The sequence below is a fragment of the Cricetulus griseus genome, chromosome 2 (assembly GCF_003668045.3).
Source record: "Cricetulus griseus strain 17A/GY chromosome 2, alternate assembly CriGri-PICRH-1.0, whole genome shotgun sequence".
In the NCBI taxonomy this organism is placed as follows: Eukaryota; Metazoa; Chordata; class Mammalia; order Rodentia; family Cricetidae; genus Cricetulus; species Cricetulus griseus.
The window spans coordinates 15,573,590-15,595,211 of NC_048595.1; the positions used below are offsets into that span (position 1 = coordinate 15,573,590).

At 52.6% G+C, this 21,622-nt stretch overlaps 1 protein-coding gene across 1 annotated transcript; it reads left to right on the top strand.

Annotated features, from left to right (window-relative positions):
• The first annotated feature begins 1,886 nt into the window (after positions 1-1,886).
• Positions 1,887-19,817, top strand: Alpl (alkaline phosphatase, biomineralization associated). Its single transcript, XM_035438891.1, has 11 exons — positions 1,887-1,962; positions 7,163-7,282; positions 7,729-7,844; positions 8,807-8,981; positions 9,515-9,690; positions 12,566-12,709; positions 14,248-14,317; positions 15,409-15,543; positions 18,290-18,481; positions 18,848-18,967; positions 19,535-19,817. The coding sequence occupies exons 1-11, from the start codon at positions 1,902-1,904 to the stop codon at positions 19,798-19,800; spliced, it is 1,575 nt and encodes a 524-aa protein (XP_035294782.1). The 5' UTR covers positions 1,887-1,901; the 3' UTR covers positions 19,801-19,817.
• Positions 19,818-21,622: the final 1,805 nt, after the last annotated feature.

A 21,622-nucleotide genomic window follows, 5' to 3' on the forward strand; every position in this document is an offset into this window, starting at 1 on the left:
AGCCACAGTTGAACATTGTGTAGCTAGCTGCCTGTGATCAGAACATGACCACAGTTAAAAATATTCTTAAGCCATTCATGCACACTCAGTTTAGGCAGCTTGGAGAAAAATTAAAAGGGAATAATTAAACATTCCTACTCTTACCACGTGGAGCAAACCACCAGTTAATGTTTTCTGTGTTTCTCCCAGTACTTCAAAAAAATTTATTTTAGTAGGGTTGGTGGCTCATGCCTTTAATCCCAGCACTCAGGAGGCAAAGGCAGGCGAATCTCTGAGTTCGAGGCCAGCCTGGTCTTCAACATGAATTCTAGGATAGCCAGGGCTGTTAACACAGATAAGCCCTATTGAAAAAAAGCTAAAAGAAGAAAAAGAAAAAAACTTAAAACAAAATTTGAAAGTGGGCTAAAAGCATTTCTCAGCTATAGGAAGCCGGAAGCCCTGAGTTTGATCCCCAGGACAGGGGGTGGGGAGCAGAGTGTTCTTCAAATGTATTGTTGTGTGAGTTCAGGAGTGCCATGCTGCATGTGGGGAGGTCAGAGGACAATGTGGAATGAGTCAGTTCCCTCCTTCCGGCCCGTGGGTTCTGTTCAGTGACTGAACGGCGACATCAGGCTTGAGGCAGGTGCCTTTACCCTCTGAGCCACCCCGGCAGTCCTGGGGGCAACTTTCACAGTTGGTTGTCTTCTCCCACTGTAGGTGCCGGGCATCAGACTCATGTCCCCAGGCTTGTTTGCATGTGGCTTCACTTGGTGAGCCAGTTCCCCAGCTGCACCAGTGCAGAAGATGTGCCCACCCTGGCCACGGAACCTGTGGGAAGCTGCTTAGCATAACAGTCATTAGGGAAATGCAAATTCAGACCAAAGAACCTGAGCGCTAACTCAGCGGCAAGCAATCGGCCCCCTTGCATGAGGCCTTGGCTTTGATCTCCAGCATTGACAAAAAAAAGAAAAAAAGAAAAAAAATTGGGGAAATGCAGAGGTCATTAAAAAATAAATAGATCTGTGCCTCAGCTTCTGAGGCACACTCCTGTAATCCCAGTACTTGGTGGGCACAGGTAGGTAGGGGGATCAGGAGTTTAAGGTCATACTCAGCCAGTCTGAGCTACGTTGCTACTCACACAAAACTGCTAAGTCCTTGAAGAGACTGGGGTAAATATTGGCCTCCTGGGTACAAATACCCTTGTGAGGAAACTTGGGCTGTTTTATCCCTGCTGTGGGAGGCACACGGAGTCAGAAGACTGTGGGTTCAGTTGTAACTTTACTTTGTGAAGTGTGATTCATGAGCCAGCAGCAGCCAGAGCATCGCCCGGAAGCTTCCAGAATGACTCTGGGCTGGGTCTAGGGCTATCTTGACTGGTGACCCCAGCACTGGCCTCTATCAAAAGTATGACATGAGCTGGGTGGTGGTGGTGGTGCATGCCTTTAGTCCCAGCACTTGGGAAGCAGAGGCAGAAGAATCTCTGTGATTCCACGGCCAGCCTGGTCTACAAAGTAAGTTCCAGGATGGCCAGGGCTACACGGAGAAACCCCATCTGGAAAAACAACAAGCAAGAAAAAAAGTGTGACATGAAAAGCCTGCCCTTGGGGCAGGTTGGGCAGCAAGGAGGCGGCGTGGTATTTATTTGCAATACAGACGCATTTATGCTTGCACAACTGTTCCTGTGATTCTGTTCCCAGAGTGTTAGCCCAAAGCTGGGCTTTCGGTATTCGACAACTTCTTGCTGAATGAAGCAAGGAACAAAGGGGAGAATGAAGAAACTTCCCCAAGGTTGCACCCACATACCTTTTTTCTTCTTTTCTAACTTCTAGGATTGGAACATCAATTAACGGCTGACACTGCCAGCCCACCTCTTCCCACCCACCCATCTGGGCTCCAAAGAGGAACGGGTCTCAGGGTACACCATGATCTCACCATTCTTAGTACTGGCCATCGGCACCTGCCTTACCAACTCTTTTGTGCCAGGTAAGACTTCGGACTCAGGTGGAAGGAGGCAGTAGGCAGGGTTACACGAGAGTGTCTGGGCTCAAAGTCATGGACTCATCCAAAGTCTTTATAAGAGCTAGGGGCCAAGCGCTCAAAGCAAGACCTTTCGGCTTGTTTCTGAATTCACCTTCAGAGAGAGAGAGAGAGAGAGAGAGAGAGAGAGAGAGAGAGAGAGAGAGTGTTACATGGATGCTGAGAATCCAGCTCTGGTCTTCTGAAAGAGCAGTACATCTTATGCCTTCTTAACTGCTGATCCATGTTTCTATGGAGATTTCTTTTACCCATGGAAGTATTTTTCTTTCTTTTTTTTTTTTTTTTGAGACAGGGTTTCTCCATGTAACAGCCCTAGCTACCCTAGAACTTCTCTGTAGAATGGGAGAGAGATAGTCTGCGTGTGAGCCAGAGATTTGAGTGTAGAGCATAAAACATTAATACAAGAATGTATCTAGAATTAGTGGATAATCTGAGGCGTGGGAAGGGTTAAACACCACATCATAGAAATGCTTCCTATGCTTCTCTTGCTCCAAAGCCACATGTTGCCACATCAGCTTCAGCTAGACCTGTCTCTGTCCTGGCACCCCCATAGTTCTTCTCCAGTTACCCCTGTTTACCCCTCTGCCTTTGATTTTCCTTTAAAGTCCATCCAGGGATGCCCACCACTCTTCTTTTCCTTCTTGAGCTTAGGGACTGGTTTAGTTGTGTATCTTTCTTGGCATTTCTTTTTTCTTCTGCATGTGTATCAGTGTGCCATGTGCATGCAGTGACCACGGAGGCCAGAGAGTCATTGGATCTTCTGGGACTGTCATTACAAACAATTGTGAGCCACCGTTCGGGCACTGGAAATCAAACTGAGGTCCTCTGGAAGAGCAGCCAGTGCTGCTAACCGCTGAGCCATCCCTCCAGCGCTTCCCCTTATTTCTGAGATAAGGTATCTGACTGAACCTGGAGCTCACCTTTTTAACTAAACTGGCTAGCCAGCAAGCCCCAGGATCCCCCTGTCTTGGTTCCCCAATACTGGGGTTACAGATGCATGTTAGGGATCTGAACTCAGGTCCTCTCGCTTGCACAGCAAGAATTGGCCCTGAGCTACCTCTCAGCTCATCTTTCCTGGCATTTCTGTTGCTAGAGTCAGCAAGGAGAGCCTTCCTCAGCTCCATCCATAGTGTAGCTGAAAGCCCCGCCTTGCTCTCCGTGAGCCTCAGTTTCCCCATCTGTCTGGTGGAGATAGTGCTACTCCTCTTTGGAGCCATGAGGAGTTGCAGGACTGACTCAGTACCTGACAGGAAGTGAGTTCTCTGAGAATGCTGATTTCTTTGCTTAGGAAGTCTCTTACTTCCTTCAGCAGAGGAGATGGAGAGTGTTTCCTCCAACAATGGTGGGGTTCCCAGACCAGCATGTTCTCTGGAGTCCAGTGAGGCTCATCCATGGGCATCCTTGGGAATCTGAGTTCATCTGGTTGCACGCTTCTAGCACTCATAAGCTACCTGGATGTGAGCGACGAGCCAGAGAGAGAAAGGGAGAGAGAAACAAAACCAAACAAAAACCCAGATGGTCTGGGGAGATGGCTCAGTGGTTAAGAGCGCCAGCTGCTCTTTCAGAGGCCCCAGGTTCAACTCCCAGCATCTACATGGCAACTACAAAACAGCTTATAACCATCTGTAACTCCAGTCCCAGGGGATCCAACAACCCCTTCTGGACTCTGGACACCAGGCACCTATGTGGTACCCAGACATACATACATATATACATACATACATACATACTTGTAGAAAAAGTACCCACATGCATTTTTTAAAGCAACAGATGAAAGAGATCTGCTAATATTCAACTATTTAATTTTCATTTCTCTTTCTAGCCGTTTAAAATAAATTTTAATTACAGTTTATTTCTGTGGGCGTGCATGCACACACACGTGCACCTATGTGTTCATATGGGGAGATCAGAGGACAACCTGTATGAGTCAGTTCTCTGCTTCTACTGTGTGGGTCCCAGACATAAAACTCAGATCTTCTGTCTTGATAGCAAGTGTTTTTGCCCACTGTGCCATCTCACCAGCCCTGTTACAGCCATTCTCTAAGGAGAATGTTACATTGTTACACTGTCTGTTTTTTACAATTAATTTGACTAACAGTAAGAGCATAAATCTTAAATGTCCAGAATGATGGGTTTAAGTGTGTGTGTGTGTGTGTGTGTGTGGAGCCACCGTCCAGATTAGGGGGACATTCTTAGGCACAGGACAGAGGCTGGCTTCTCAGTGCCCCTCCCGACAGCCCCTTCCTGGTGTCAAGCGTCACTCTGTATGTTTTGAGCCCCATATAAATGGGTTCATGCAGTGGGTACTAATAAGGATCCTAGGACATAATGTCACATCCTGGGCATCTGTCCCTGTTGTTTGTCCCTTGAAACAATGGTCTCCTGGTATTCAGTCATCCAAACTACTATTGCTTAATACTGCCAGATCTCTGGCAAGGAGGTTGGTTTGATATTGACTCAGCCCTTCCTAGAGACAGGCCCCGGAGTCCTCTTTGGATTCCCCATCTAGCAGAGGCCGGCTAGAATGGTGGCAGGCTAGTATTGAGAAAGATCATGGACATGGGACAGACTGGCGTCAGACCGGTGTCTGCCTGACTGCTGGGGGTAATGGGCATGTGGTCAGAATGGGCTGAAGTTCTTCAACCCCTAAGCGACAGCCAAGTGACTGCAGAGGCTCTGTGACCAAGGGCGTTCTGGTGTGTGCTAGGGAGAGACTGGAATCCTCCTCCAGGTTGGCGGAACCAGTGGTCTAAGCCATTGGCCTGGGGGCTGGGGAGAGGAGGGCTCAGTTGGTAAGCTTCCAGATTTGATCTCCAGCTGCCATGTGAAAAGCTAGGTGTGGGGGTGCATGATTGTAATTCCAGGGTGGGGGAAGTGGGGATTGGAGGGCTTCTGGGGTTTGTTGTCCAGCACAGCCAAATCGGCTACAGGGCCCAATGAGAGACCCTGTCTCAAGATAACAAGTGGGCCTGTCAGTGATAATCTTTTGACCTCTGTCACCAGCTCCTCATTCCATTCACCCTGGACAGAAACTAGAGCAAAGAACTTACCTGATGGCCAGAGCTCCACAGCAAGGCCCAGGCCTCCAGGTTCCACTGGGGGCCTCTACTGGGATGTCTGAAACTGGGGGTCCCAGCAGATACTTCTAAAAGAGGAGGGCCTGGATCTTAGGAATGAAGATAACAGACAGTGTTTGGGGTGCTCAACCCAAGAGAGGAGATCAGAAAAGAGGGCTGGAGGCTGGGAGCCCCAAGGCTTGAGGGAGAGAGCAGTCTGCCCTCCCTAGCTTGTCCATAGTGGCCATTTTTTGGTGATTTGTTTTGGGTTTTTTTGTTTTGTTTTTGTTGTTGTTGTTGTTGTTGTTTGTTGTTGTTGTTGTTGGTTGAGACAGGGTTTCTCTGTGGCTTTGGAGGCTGTCCTGGAACTAGCTCTTGTAGACCAGGCTGTTCTTGAACTCAGAGATCCGCCTGCCTCTGCCTCCCGAGTGCTGAGACTAAAGGCATGTGTGACCACTGCCTGGCCATTGTTTGGTTATTTGAATGTCCTCAGGTCTTCCTCAGCAGCTCATTTGTGGTCACTTCCTGCTGGGAGGAAGTGATGCCCGCCCCCCAAGAGGTGACTGAGAAGACAGAGATATGTGTGTTTCAACTCTTGGAGCAACTCAAGGCTGAGATCCATGCAGGTGCAAGGACAGAGTAGCTCCCCGGGAGCATGTGAGCCTAGACAGGCTGGAACATGTAGCCATATCTCCAGCTCATAGACATACACTGTGGTCCTGAACTGGACCCTTCACCTCTCCAGGCCTCTGCCTCACCAAAGTGGGCGGACTCTGAAGGAGTCATTCATACAGGACCTTCAACCTTGAACTTCCAGTTCTGTGGGTGGGTCCAGTGGGTCCAGGGAAACCCAGAGAGGAAGCCTTGTAAACAGTGGAGACCCTTCACCACCTCCAGAGATGAGACTCTAGGGGTCTCCTTGGAATACAGGGTTGGAAAAAGGTGAAAGGGCATCTTCACATTTAGTGCAGTCCTCAAAAAGACCCTCAGTCAGCCGGGCGTTGGTGGCGCACACCTTTAATCCCAGCACTTGGGAGGTAGAGGCAGGAGGATCTCCATGAGTTAGAGGACAGCCTGGTCTACAGAGTGAGTTCCAGGACAGCCAGGGCTACACAAAGAAACCCTGTCTCCACAAAAAAATAAAAAAACAAAAGACCCTAAATTAAAGGTACAGATAACCCTTTTGACAGGTGTGGAAACTGAGAGTCAGCGAAAGTGATTTGCCCAGAGTAACTTGGTTATGCTTGGTTACTACAGAAGATAAAGATGGAGGAGGAGGAAGAGGAGAAACTCTAGTTCTTTTTTTTTTTTTTTTTTTTTTTTTTTGGTTTTTCGAGACAGGGTTTCTCTGTGTAGCTTTGGAGCCTATCCTGGCACTCGCTCTGGAGACCAGGCTGGCCTCGAACTCACAGAGATCCGCCTGCCTCTGCCTCCTGAGTGCTGGGATTAAAGGCATGTGCCACCAACTCTAGTTCTTATTAACTCCTAAGATGCTGGCCCAGGGAAGTAGTGAGTGTTAGAGAGGGAGGGGTGGGGGTTGAGCCTCGCCAATCCTTTCCCAGCTACCCCAACAGGAGAGCCTTGTGTACATGCGATGCCTCCCACCAAGGGTGAGGCGCTGGCTCTTAGGGTTCTCACCAAGAAGGTCCCTTCCTGCCTGAGCCCGCTGTAATGAATAAGCCAGAGTTTATCATTGATGGCTGGCCACCTCTAGGGACTTCTGTAGCAGTTTGTTCCTGTGATGAGGTTAAAGTTTACCCTGCTAGCTGCCAGCTGTGGCTCCCACTCACTGCTGGGTGAAGGGCAAGTGTGGGTTTTGCAGGGATTTCTGCCAAAGTTCTTCATGCTTTGTGTCTTTGAGAGGGTCACTTGGTGTCTTTGGTCTTTGATTTCTTCCTTTTGAGATGTTGGAAGATGCCAGTGTCCCCAGGCTTGTTTACATGGTTTGCCTGGAACCTGTTCACAAACCTTCACTCCCTTCTCCATGTTTAGATTAGCTCATCCCCCAGCAGTGAGCTACTGGGCTGTCTGCAATTCTGAGGATAGATAGCAAATTCCCCACTTTGCCAAATAACCGCCTCTCTCTGCAGAGAAAGAGAAAGACCCCAATTATTGGCGACAGCAAGCCCAGGAGACCTTGAAATATGCCCTGAAACTCCAGAAGCTCAACACCAATGTGGCCAAGAATGTCATCATGTTCCTGGGAGATGGTGAGGCTCGGGGCAGTGACTCTGGGAATGGTGGGGCTCAGGGCAGTGACCCTGAGAATGATGGGGCTGGGAGCAGTGACTCTGGAAATGATGGGGCTTGGGGCAGTGACCCAGGGAATGGTGGGGCTGGGAGCAGTCAAGTTGGGGACACTGAGGCTAGGACATTGGAGCCTGAGGCATTGGGTTGCTGGAAAGATGATTCCAGGTAGGAAGTGTAAGGGCCATGTGAAGGCTGGCTCTGAGGTATAGATTTAGGAGAAAGGGACCAAGCCATGGCCCCTAAGAGTATAGTGAAAGAACAGACCATCCCATGACATTTACAGAGCCATGCCCTCTTGACCGCTGTCCACTGCCCTTGACTGTCTTGGCATTGAACTAGAGAGCTCTGGGTGCCTGGGAAAATTGATTGGAAAGCCTGAGAGTCTGAGCTCTCTGTCCCCACACAGGGATGGGCGTCTCCACGGTGACGGCTGCCCGAATCCTTAAGGGCCAGCTACACCACAACTCAGGGGAGGAAACTCGGCTGGAGATGGACAAGTTCCCCTTTGTGGCCCTCTCCAAGGTGAGCTGCCCCAATTCCACTCTCCACTTGGTGGACTGTGAAGCCATCAGACCTCCTAGGCCACATGGGTCACATGGTCCCACCATGACACCAGGACAAAAGCAGCCATTCCCAAGGTTTTTGAGACTTTTAGCTCATTGATCTAGAACCTGTTGTTGGTGTGTAACATTCCCAGGAAAAAGTATGTGCGGTCCAGCTTGACTTTGTCCCAAGCTACTGGTGTCTGTGCAACCCACCCCTGGCTGTTGCAACTGATCTAGGGCCTGCTATCCCCTAAGCTGTGTCTTGTCCTTGTCCCTTTCTCCACTGACATTAGCCACTGTCCTGACCCCCTACACAATTGATTGGTTGTGCCTGCTCTTGCATTTTCTGTAAGCAGAGTCAGCCCAGTTCACACTCCCAGGTTAGACTACCAGTGTGAACCGTGCGATACCCTGCATGCTGTGGGCAGCTGTGGTTATGGGGGGGTGATTGGGGGGTGTATAACAAGCCCCTCCTAGCCACCCAGAGTCCGGCCCTAATTTCTAGGGGAAGAGTAGGAACTGTAATTTCTGGACCACGGGGGAGCTCTCAGGCTCATGGGGGTCAGGAAAGTAGGCCCATAGGGTCTCCCTGGGAAGTCTGGACACAGAAGTGACCATTTGCAGGGCTAGCAGAGAAGCCAGGTTGATCTCTCAGACCCCTGTTCCCTCCCCGTATCCCCTCCCCGCAGGGACATTCTTCCTCTCCCTCTGCCAGCACCATCAGCTCCCCACCCCTTGCTGGTTCCACAGCTCCCCCCTCCCACTCAGGGAAACCTTAAGTTCTGCCAAAGCATGGGCAGCAGGCAGCTCAGTCAGGTGACCTTCTGGTTCTGGGCACCTCAATGAGCAACAGCATCCTTCACCCCATTCCCCTGTTGGAAATGTCGGTGGGGTGGCCACGATGGGTCCCCATCCCCTGACTTTCCCTCCCACCTGCAGACATACAACACCAACGCTCAGGTCCCCGACAGCGCGGGCACCGCCACTGCCTACCTGTGTGGTGTGAAGGCCAATGAGGGCACTGTGGGAGTGAGCGCGGCCACTGAGCGCACGCGGTGCAACACCACTCAGGGGAATGAGGTCACCTCCATCCTGCGCTGGGCCAAGGATGCCGGTGAGCCATCATAGGCGGAGGCTCTGTGACTGCCTGGGCCTTAGCCTCCTCATCCACGCCTGGGAGGGGGTGTGGAATCAAGCTCTCCAGGGCCTCTTGTTCCCCTGTACAGAAGAGTCAGGGGAGCCCCCCCCCCCAGTTGAGGAGTCTACATGGAGTGCCTGGGTCTGGGCACTCCACTATAGAGTGGGTATGCCAGTGGAGTAAAGGTCAAAGCACAGCACCAAGCCAGGGCCAGCCTGCAGCAGTTCAGAATGACTGCCCCAGGGACTTTGAAGGCAGGGTGACAGAGCCCTTCTCTCTCCATCTGAGGTCCCTTTGGGGCTGCCTAGGGCTTCCTATAGGCATGGATAGAGGAGAGGACCTCAGCACACCTCAGGTACAGGGAAGGGTGTTCAGCTGCATCTGCCTTCATGCAAACTAGGGAAACTGAGGCCCAGGGAACCAGAGGAACTGATGGGAGGCAGTTGATGGTGGGAAAGGATTAGGTAGAAGTCTACAAGTGTACTAACCTCTCCTGTCCCACACCTCAGGGAAGTCTGTGGGCATCGTGACCACCACACGGGTAAACCACGCCACCCCCAGTGCAGCCTATGCACACTCGGCTGATCGGGACTGGTACTCGGATAATGAGATGCCACCGGAGGCTCTGAGCCAGGGCTGCAAGGACATCGCATATCAGCTAATACACAACATTAGGGACATTGATGTGAGTGTGAACACCAGGCATGGATATGACAGGGTGGGAGACAGCAAGGTGCTGGGGAGGGGGCGGGTCTTAGGCCCAGGATGGCCTGAGAAAGGCCTGGGTTCCCCCACACACCTGGGAGAGCTCGCAAACCATTAGGGAATTTGTGGTTGGGACAGGCAGCCACTGTAAGTGGGGCTGTGAGGCGAACCCTCATGTGGTTGCCACACCCTGAGAACTGCGTGCCCAGAAATTAATCCATGAATTAGAACCTGACGCTGCACCCTATCCCCAGTATGCACTGATACCTCCCCGGTGTGCCCTGGCATCTCCCCCCCACACGCAGTATACACTGATATACACACATTCCCAGACTATGCACTGATGCCCCCCCATACACACAGTAAGCAATGACACTCCCCCACAGTATGCACTGACACACAGTGTGGTCTTAGGGGCTGGCCTGCCCTACATCTTCACAGTTTGACAGAGGGGCCCACGCCGGCACACAGAGCTGCCATGCCTAGGAAACATCCAGAGCATGCCATGCCTTTGCTACTCTTGCTCTGATTTTTGCTAGCTTGTGTGATTTTGTGCCGTTACTTAACCTCTCTGAGCTTGCCCTTGCCCAACCCTTCGATGCCAACTGGACCTGCTCCAACAGCTCACTGCAAAAACCAAGTAAGAAAATACCAGTTGAGTTGGGCGCAGAGCCTGTCCCGTGAGTGCTCAAGTGGCAGCCCTCACGTGTAAGCCACCTGTCCTTAACGCACACATTTCAACACCCAAACGCGTCCTTACATGCAGGCCTCAGCTCTTGGGGAGAATTTCTGGGTTGTTCTTTTTCTACTGTGAGGGTTGACCATGACTTAGACCCGTTGAGGCTGAAATATAGGCCCAGTGACGCTCAGAGAAAGTTCTGAGATCCACACGCCGTCTTTTCCTATCTCTTTGATCTCTCAAGCCCCTAGCTCTCTTTTCCAAGTAGCGCTGCCTTCAGGACCAGTGGTCCTGTTGACTCCTCTTAGGAAAGAGCCAGCTGGGACACAGCTGCCCTTCTGGCTTCATCTCCACCTGCTGGGCAGCCCTTCCCCTCCCTCCACTTCCCACCTGCTGGCTCCCAGGCTGGCCTGAGCTGAGGGAGGCCAGGATGGGATCATGTATGGGAACACTGATCCTAGGGGTAATTACAGTAACCCGTTAGCCAGCTCGGGCAGGAATCGCTGAGGCAGGGAGAGGCACTTTGGGAAAAGATGCTTTGGAGACAGTGAAGGGAGCTGGGGTCTCCTAGAGCCATGAGGGCATGAGCCAAGGAGTGAGAAGGTCTCCTGCCCTCACTCTTCTCTTCTAATCCTATTTACCCCTCTGTCACCACCACCCCAAAAGCCCTCTAGACCATCCATGAAAGGAAAACCCTGGTGTCTACTCTGAAAATAAATATCTTGAACTTTAAAGAGAGAGAGAAAGACAGACCCAAACCCCAAAGGCAAACAGCGAGCCTGTTATTTGTGAGTTTAATGAACCCGTGTGAAGTCTCCTCTGGGCTGGGGCCCACACGTTCCCAGCAGGAAGATTGGGGGCTTCAGTTCCACTCTGAAAATGCCAAGGGGTCAGGTTCTGTGGGAACAGAAGGCTCCAGTGACCTGGAGTCCTTTTCTCCCCTTCCCAGGCTACGCCATCCAAGCTCCTTGTGGCACGGTGAGGCTTAGACCTGGCCTCCTTGGAAAGGCATCTGTCCATCTCCATTGTTCTCTTCTATGGGCATATCTTCCACTGTGAGAATCGCCACAGACAATGGATGATTGCCTTTCTTCTCTGGGAAGCCATTCCCATTTTATAGACTAGGAAACTGAGGCCCCGCAAGGTCAAAAACAAAAAACAGTAACTAGCAGTAGGGTCGGGTCTTTACTTCAGTGTCCTTGACCTTCCTGGGTGCCCATGGCTCTCCCGGGGGTACCTTCCCTACACCCACTGCCAGCTCAGACACCCACCTCTCTCCTTACCCCATAGAACCTTGGGGAATAGAACTGAAGGTAGAGAGAGAACCTTGCCCCAAGTGGGGACAATGGATCTCAGGTGTCAGCCGGGGCAGCAACTTGGGCTGACGCCCACGGTGACAGGAGGACATGGTATGGTGGTCACCATGGGCTGTGGCTATTATGTTCTTGGCCTCTGCTTTAAAAATAGTTAGGACTTCAAACATGGATTCCCTAGGAAAACAAACAACCCCGCGTCCGTCTGCCCGCGCATGCCAGCCACAGTGGATAAAATTAGCCTGGCGGTGACTACACAGACGTGAGGCCGGCCCATGTTTGCCCAGGCTGTGGGCTGGTTCCCAGCTGGGCTGCCCCAAGACCTCCCTGGCCGAAGCCACTCACTGTGAGAGAAGAGACTCCTGGAGGCCCCTTCCTTGGCTCCGTGCTGTTGGGGGGGGGGGGTCTTCTAGTAGAGAAACACTGGGTTGTGGGTTTGAATCTTCTGTGTGTCGTGCACCGCTGTGTGGCTGAGGGGCAAGAAATCACACCTCTATGCTTGTGTCTATATCGAGAAAATGCTGACCACTTCCCTTGCAGCCTGGGTAGGAGGCTGAGTGAGTTACTCTACCTGAGTGAGTGGCTCAGGGCCTGGCACACAGTAAATGGGCTTTACTCCACAAGGGGTATTAGCCTGGTGGGGGTAAGCATTCAGGAAAACTACTATTCCACCCAGCCCCAAACCACAGTCCAGCTAGATCAGTGATTTCATCTCTCTAATCTGAACAAGCAGCGGCTGAGAGAACACTGGCCCAGGACTGACCTGCTGGGCAAGCAGCCATCTGCTGATGGCTTTTCAGGCTGGGACCCCTGGGGCTTCTGAACAATTTAGAACCCTGGGTGTGATGGATCGTGTTCCTCAGGTGATCATGGGGGGTGGCCGGAAGTACATGTACCCGAAGAACCGAACTGATGTGGAATATGAACTGGATGAGAAGGCCAGGGGCACAAGGCTAGACGGCCTAGACCTCATCAGCATTTGGAAGAGCTTCAAACCCAGACACAAGGTACCCGATGGTTGCAGGCGGGGTTAGCTGTGGGACCTTGGGCCTCGGTCCCCCCACCTATGTCTCAAATGTTCTTTACAATAAGGGTCCTGTTTATTCCTTTGTTCGTTCTACCCCTTACAGACTTGTGACCGACACCCGTGCTCCCTGCAGAGAGGACAACTAGGGGGATGGTGACAGGGTCGGGGTCACCTGGCTGGACCCCAGGCAGGTTGGGCATCTATAGAGGCACAAAAGCACAGGGAGTGGTGTGTGCCTGGATGGCAGGAAGTTGGCATCTGCAGGCATGCAGAGGGGATACCACAGAAGTCCTGAGCAAGTGACAGGGCGTGGGGAGGCAGATGACAGGAGAGCACAGCTGAGTAGAAGTTTCTGGCCAAAGATGGAGGTGTAAAACCCTCAGAGTACATCCCTTAGGCCAGGGCATGGGTGGGCTGGAAGGACGGCTGGAACAAGGTCAGGTCAGGCCGTGGTTCCTCCAAGAGCGAAGCCTCTGGCCCTTTAAATCTGCAGCTGTGGGCCAGCCGGGCAGCTGGGTCTGGAAATGACTGTGGTCAGGCCTGAAGACAGTGGGGAGCAGCCTGGCAGCCGCTTTGATGTCACTCTGGGGTTGGGTTTCTCAGGGTTCCAGTGCAGTCCCTGGGGAGGCCTGGTGGGATGAAGCTGAGCTAAGAGAATAGTTGGAGCAGGGCTGGGGACAGCCCCATGCGTGGGAGTGAAGGACTCTGTTCTCTTTCCCCAGCTTGGGGGAAGGTAGGCTGGCTTGGACAGGCAAACCAAAGAAACACCCTCCTCCTTGCCTCAGTTTCCATGATCAGGGCTGGCAAGCCATCCCTCTGGTCCCAGGACTCTGTATAGACTCTGGGCATGGGGATGGGTCCATACTATGGCCATGAGCCCTGCACAATAGGATCCCTGTTGAATCCAGATTCTGGGCATCAATAGAAGGGCCTGGAAGTGGTTCTCAATAACCCTGATGCATGTGTGCCTCAGTATCCTCGTTTGTAAAATGGGGGCAGTCTTGAGAGACTGCTGTGAGGGTTGCCTGATACAACAGGGCACTGAAGACCTGAGCCTGATTCTTGCATCCCTTCCCCTGCTCCGGGAGAGCAACCTAGAGTATTGGAAAAACAACACAAAACGACTCCTCAAAGCCACTGCCCAGGGAAGGCAAAGGGGCTGTCTTGAAGACACAGCAAATTCCTTACAGTGCTGGGACCACGCACCTGGGCCCTGAATAATCCTGGCAGTCTCGCCCTGTGTTCCTGTGTTCTGGGTCAGGGATGGGATTCCCAAGGCACAGCCAGGGGACTTCCACTGCCGCCTGCTCTACAGGGACCTCCAAACACCACTCATTCTCATCTTTGCTCTGTGACACCCTCATCTATCTGGATTGTACATGATAATCCCTATGTATCTGTCGTCTTTTGAGTACAGAGATTGGTAGGTGCTCAGGGCAGGATGTTAAATCTTGAGGCCAGCTGGGGCTGTCCCCAGATTTCCTGGCCTGCGCTGACACAGCCCTTCCTACCCCCCAGCACTCCCACTATGTCTGGAACCGCACTGAGCTGCTGGCCCTCGACCCCTCCAGGGTGGACTACCTCCTAGGTAAGTAGAGAAGGTGGGGAGCCCATGGCTGGAGCTGCAGGAGGCAGCACCCCCCCCCCAACCCCATTGCAGGGCCTTTCCAAAATGCAGAAGGAAGGAGGTTTTTTTGTTTGAGTTAAGCTGTTGGGGGAGATGAGCCCCAGTTGGCATAAAAACCCAAGATCAGAGAGGGGAGTGTACATGGCACAGCCAGGGCAGAACCAGCCAGGCAGCCTCTGCCAGTCCTCAGGGTGACTCCTGGTCCCTGCAGAGTGGGGACCAGTAGGGGGAGTGGGCACTCCAGAGGCTGATTGGCACTGAGGCCAGCTTGCCACCAGGAGGGCCACAGCACCTGAGCTGCAGGAGGCTGGTGGCTCACACCATCTTGGAGGTCAGCTCCTGTTTCCAAGATGCTCCAGATGGCTGGCATAGAGGGTGCGCTGGCTCCCTGGAGCTGTTGTTCCGTTGTCACATGGTGACAGGGTGAGGGACGGCTCTCATATGGAAGAAAACCAGGACCAGTGAGCAGAGGAGACAATGACCCCTAAGTTTCTGCCGATTCACCGCATAGGCCGCTGTGCCCTCAGACCTAAATACGCACACATTTATATTGCCCTCACTGAGCCCCATCCAGAGTCCACTGCCTCAGACACGTGCTGTGTCCTCCTGGGTTTGAGTTACAGATCTTCACTTTCACCTGCTGAAAACAGCAACTTGTTGGGCCCCTCAGAGCCTCTGTCCCCTCCTCTGTGAGGTGGACCATTGATCACCCCTCCTGCCCCTGGTGAGGTGAGGTGTAGACCCTGTGACCCTGGTGAGGTGAGGTGTAGACCCTGTGCCCCTGGTGAGGTGAGGTGTAGACCCTGTGCCCCTGGTGAGGTGAACTGTAGACCCCGTGCCCCTGGTGAGGTGGACTGTGAGAATGATGAAAACTCTGGGTCCCATTCTGGATCTACAGAGCCTCCGAGGTAAGATCCCTCCCTCCCACATTTGCCCCAAATTGAGTGTAGGGATTTTGTATTGTTTTGTATCCTCTGTGACCCCCAGGTCCCTTGGGGTCCTCCCTGCAGGCTCAGGACTCTTGATGCCCATATTCTTGCCTATGTCCACAGGTCTCTTTGAACCCGGGGACATGCAGTATGAGTTGAATAGAAACAACCTGACTGACCCTTCGCTCTCAGAGATGGTGGAGGTGGCCCTCAGGATCCTGACAAAGAATCCCAAAGGCTTCTTCCTGCTGGTGGAAGGTAGGGCCTGATGGAGACGAACCTTCCAGAAACATGACTTGGGTTAGGCGGTAGGATGGCACAGCTTTCAAAGAACTGCCAATTTGGAGATCAAGGGCTAACTCCCTCTTAGGAGGGGTTGTGGTGGAAGCTCCCAGTGAAGGCTGGGAGTTTAGAGGTATGGGGAGACTGCCTGTCCATCAGCCCAATCTGAGAGGGCTTCCTGGCAGAGGAGGCAGTCAGCAGTCGCCTCCCTTTGAGCTGCCTTTCTCTAAGACCTGGCTGTGGAGGGTCATCCAGCCTCTAAGTGTCACCCGCGCACAAACAGTTACACCTGCTCTGTGGCTGCCAGAGGCCAGGGAGATGGTGCTTGGGTTCTTGGCCTGATGCCACCACAGCCGTGGGGCCAACCTTCACTAACCATGTTTGTAAAATGAGGCCCTAAAACTGTTCCCTGTCCTGGAGCCATGACTCAGTTCCACTGTGCTCAGATGTATAAAAGCAAAGCCTAAGAGTTGGGGCACAGAAGTCAGTGAAGTGCCTGCCGTGCAAGCAGGAGGACCCGAGTTCAGATCCCAGACTGTGGAAAAGTAAGGCATGTGATGAGAGCCTGGGAAAATGGCACTGAAGGGGTGGAGATGGGTGGGTCCCTGAGACTTGATGGCCAGACAGTCTAGCTGAATTCATAACTTTCAGGTTCACTGAGAGACCCTGTCTCAAAATATGGAGGTGTAGGTGTAGGGAAAGACCCTGGATACCTGTACTGCTGAACAGAAGGCTCAGTAGTTAAGAGCAAGTACTGTTCTTGCAGAAGACCCAGGTTCAGTTCCCGGCACCCACATCAGGTGGCTCACAACCACTTGTATCTCTAGCTCTAAGGATAGGACACACACGCAGAGAGAGAGAGAGAGAGAGAGAGAGAGAGAGAGAGAGAGAGAGAGAGAAAGGAATAAAAATAATCTTGAGGCTGGAGAGATGGTTCAGCAGCTCAGAGTGCTTGCTACTCTCCCAGCAAGTTGGTAACCACCACCCGCATCCAGCAGCTCACTGCTAACTGGCTCCAGTTATTGAGGGCCTGATGCCGTCTTCTGGTCTTCATTGACACTGCACGCACGTGCACAAACTCTGTGTGTGTGTGTGTGTGTATCTGTGAGTCTGTAAGTGTAAGATTAAAGTTAAAAATAAAAGCTGGGTGTGGTGGCACACCTTTAATCCTAGCACTTAGAAGGCAGGCAAGTGGGTTCCTGAATTTGAGGCCAGCCTGGGCTACATAGCAAGTTCCAGGACAACCAGGGCTACGCAGTAAAATCCTGTCTCTAGATAGATAGATAGACAGATAGCTTTTAAAAAATAAATAAAGGGGAAAGTGATTGAGAAAAGACACGTAGCCTCAATCTCCAGTCTCTATACACACACCCATATGGCCCCTTGTACACACCCATAACTAACAAGTACATAAGCCCTGGGAGAGTAGACAATGACAGTTGGGCCTCAATGTTTCCATTGCTATCATTGTAATTACATAGTAGCCAAAGCAACAACGGGAAGTAACAAAGTTTCCAGAATCTTCCAGGATTTCAACAGCCCTGCATGGCCCTGCTGAGATACTCATGTACTCACGCCATGCAGACACAAGGGCATGTCTGCACACACACGTCCCCAATATACACATACCCGCTCAGGCCCCTCCACCTTCCAGAAGCCAGCGGCCATCAGCCCAGCTAGGCTACTTTCTTGCCAAGCCTGGGGATCCTACCAGTGCAGTGGTCTGGCCCTACGCAGGCCTCCGATCTGAGGAAGCGCCAGGAACCAGTGGTGGTGAACACGGGTCCCCTGGGAGTGGGCCTCTTTGTGAGCAAGGCCAGGCCAGCCTGCCAGGCCAGCTGCTCCAAGAACCACAACAAAGGGAAGGCCAGGCTGCCTGCCCTGCCAACTAGCTAGGCCAGCAGTGAGGGAGAAGTTAGTTGGGAGGGAACTCCGCCTGGAGTCCCAGCTCAGGACCCTCAGAACTGGGAGTGACCACTAGGTGGCATCCTGCAGGCAGATAAAGAAAAGTGGTGGCTAAGACCTGCATATGTACTCCAAGGGGCTAGCATTATGGGATTCAGCCTCCCATTGGCTCTTCTGGACGGCCACCATGACACTGCCCAGGCACTTAGGGGCTTGTGCCACCGTGGAGATCCAGAAGTCCCCATGCTTTCTGGTTACAAGGATGTGTTTATGGAGGAAACAAAACTAAGGGCTTTGGAATGAGTCAGACCCGAGCTCCTATCCAGTACCCCTGTGGGAATGCCACCTCCACCATGCTTCCTCAGTTGCTCTATCTATACACAGGGCTGAGTCGCCATCCCTGCCCAGGGTCGCTGTGAAATCAAATGAGATGCCTCTTTGTCATGGCTAGCACCCAGTAGGGACTCAGGCATACTCTCCGTCCCTTCTCTTCTTTCTGTTTCCCTGATTTCCTTTGTCTACCCCTTCAACAGCGGAGCTGGGAGCAGAGGAGTGAAGGGAAGATCCAAGCTCTGGCCCAACAGTTCTCTCTTCACTCAGTGGCCTGTGAGCCACATTCTCCTTGCCCGCCCTCTGAAAACCACTTGACAATGTGAGATGCCTGAGGTGGGCCCCCGCACAGGGAGTCCCTGATGAAGGTCGCTGTCATTTCCTATCAAGGAGATGTTAATCTGATGACAGTGTCCTGGGGCCTGTGAAGCCTGGCTGGCTCTCTCCCCTGTCACCTCATGGGAGGCCTGTGTCTTGATGTCCCTAGGAGGCAGGATTGACCATGGACACCACGAGGGCAAGGCCAAGCAGGCGTTGCATGAGGCAGTGGAGATGGACCAGGCCATCGGAAGGGCAGGCGCCATGACTTCCCAGAGAGACACCTTGACTGTGGTTACTGCAGACCATTCCCATGTGTTCACTTTTGGTGGATACACGCCCCGTGGCAACTCTATCTTTGGTAAGTGGGCCATTCCCTGGGGTGGGAAAGCCAGCAAGGCAGCTGGGATCCCGTGCAAACTAAGGAAGAATAATGAGATGCTGGTGACACATGAGAGACACAGGTGAGCTGAACGACTGGGTGATGGATGGATGAGTAGGACTGTGGCAGCATAGAGCATGGGAGAGAGGGTGGGTGCATGGAGAGGAGAGATGCTCAGAGGGAGGAAAGGCATTTTCCATTTGGGAGGTGGCTTCATGGACGTAGTCTGGGCTCCTGAAGGATCACAAGGAATACCAAGCCACAAACCCTGGAGAGCTTGGTTAGGGGACTGCTGACCAGACTTCCAGTTCTCCGTCGTGACCTTGGACCCCTTTTTCTGCACAGGTCTGGCTCCCATGGTGAGTGACACAGACAAGAAGCCCTTCACAGCCATCCTATATGGCAATGGGCCCGGCTACAAGGTGGTAGATGGTGAGCGAGAGAACGTCTCCATGGTGGATTATGGTGAGATCACCAAGGCCAGCCAGGGCTGGGAGGGGAAGGGTATCCATCCACCGAGGGCTGATGTGGTCCTGGAGAAGCCTAGATTTGAGTCACAACCTCAGTTTGGGTTCTCTCCTGTACTTTAGCAACTTGGACACATGATTGCACCTTTCTCAGCTTTAATTTCTCCCATGAAAGGCTTCTGCCTTCTGAGGAACTTTACCCTGGAAGGTGAAATGAGTCTGGTGAGCCTAGCTTGGTGCCTGGCCTGTGTGGGTACCACATGTGTTTTACTAGGTGGCTACTCTGTGAGGGCCTGAGAGTGTGGTCTTCTGGGTCAGGCAGGCCTGGGTTCGAACCCAGTTGCCTCTGGTGAAATACTGCTGCCACCACCACCACCAACCCATGCCCCCACTCCCCAGACCTGACCCTCCCACCTTGTCACCACCACCCTGAGTGCTGAGTGAGCCCTGGCTTCCTCTTCTGTGAAAAGGGCCTTCAAGCCAGTCTGGTGGTAAAGGAAAGGGGGTGCTTCTCTCACAGCATTGAGGCCCAGGCAGGCTCTCAAAAGATGTTTCTGGCCTACAGCTCACAACAACTACCAGGCTCAATCTGCCGTCCCCCTGCGCCATGAGACCCACGGCGGAGAAGATGTGGCAATCTTTGCCAAGGGCCCCATGGCACACCTGCTTCACGGCGTCCATGAGCAGAACTACATCCCCCACGTGATGGCGTACGCCTCCTGCATTGGGGCCAACCTTGACCACTGTGCCTCAGCCAGCTCCACGGGCAGCCCCGCCCCAGGGCCCCTGCTGCTCCCACTGGCTCTACTCCCCCTAAGCACACTGTTCTGAGAGCCCAGGTCCCACAAGCCCACAGTGGATGGCCAGCTCCCCTCTGTATGTGGCCCACCACCTGGCAGTCCACACCCAAGGGAGAGGCCCAGGCAGCCTCCAGCAGGAACAGAAGTTTGCTGCCCGTCTTCCGTTCAGAATCCTCCATGGGCTGGAAGATTCCAGGCCCTGCCTTTACTCCCTACTCACTACCTTTTGGCCAGCAGGGCAGGTCTCTCTCGGGCAGGCAGGACATAGACTGCACAAATTCCCAAAGCACCTTATTTTTCTACCAAATATATTCTCCAGACTGTGCAACCTCCATGGAACATTCCAGATCTGACCTTCCCTCCCCTCATCCCTTCCCTCTGGAACACTGGGCCCCATAGTCATGGCTAGTCCCCAAGCCCAGCCCTCCCTGGAGGGGAGACCAGGTCTGCACAGGATGAGACTCCCCGGAAGCCACCTCCGGGGTTGGCTGTCTCCCCAGGGTGGCCTCCGGACAGGACGCACACTCCCCACCCAGCTCCAGAGACACACACCAGCCCTTCACTGAAGCGGTTCTCCTGTTTGGAACAGCAAAAAAAGAAAAAAAATTTAATTTCTCTTTTTGGTGTTGGTTAAAAGGGAACACAAGACATTTAAATAAAAACGTCCCAAATATTTCTGAGGCCAGAGCTGAGTCTTTGTGGTCAGTGGGAAAGAGACCAAAATAGGCTCATTGCTCAGGAAAGTACTGGACTTGGGGTCCAGGGTAAGGACATGGGGAGCAGGGATATCATCAGGGCTCCTGTCAGCCAGGGGCGGGGGTTGGGGGTGGGCTTCACCACTCATGGGCTGTAACAGCGTGGATCTATGACTTTGTGTCCCAGTGCGCCAGTGGGTGACAATGGGAGACACCCCACTTGTGGGTCACTGTGAGAGCTGAAACAAAGAGAGTCCTTTGTCTCTACACCCACAGCAGGGATGGATTCTCTACACCTGGGGCACCTTCACAGCATGACACCCATAAAATACACTGCATATCCTGGTGCAGTATAGCCCATTGCCTTCAGCAAATCCTGAGCACATGCCAGGCACTGTTCAAAGGACTCAATAATCACATGGCGGGAGCCAGTGAGAAGGCTTAGCCCATTAAGCCCATTAAGGCACAAGCATAACAACTCGAGTTTGATGCCCAGAACCCGTGGAAGGTAGGAGAGAGCTGGCTCCACAGTTGTCCTCCCACCCCTGCTTCTGGCATACCCTCACTCTGCAATCCTAGGGCATTGTGGGGAGTGGGATGGGCATGTGCCTTCCTTTGCCAAGCTTCTAGTGCCCCAGCAACTGATCTTCCCATGCCCACTTCTCATGGGAATGCTCCAGACATTGGGGTACACAGAGTCAGTCCCTCAAGTTCGTCCCTCTTGCCTCAAGTCGCTTTGCTCATGAGAATGAACACCGACCGTCCCCTGCCTATAGCCAAAACTCCATCCTGATGCTCTGTATATTCATTCAGCTTTCTCTTTGGGAAACTCTTCTCATCACCCACGTTTATGAATGAGGACACCCACAGCGTGGAGGCCACATGATTGTCAAGGTCCCCCACGTTGTAGACAGGAATTCGAATCCAGATTTGCTCCATGCCAGCGTTTCTTCACTTAATGACATCTTTTATTTGTTTATAATACATTTCCAAATTCCTGCCCACCCAGTCCCAGCCAATGCCAATGACTCACAATCCACACCAGTTAGACAGGAACCAAGATGGAATATCTGGAGTGGCCATCCTGCAGGTCTGAAAGCACACTGAACAAATTCTGCTCCGAGCTCCCTAGCAGTCAAAGCAAAAAGGGAAGCACAG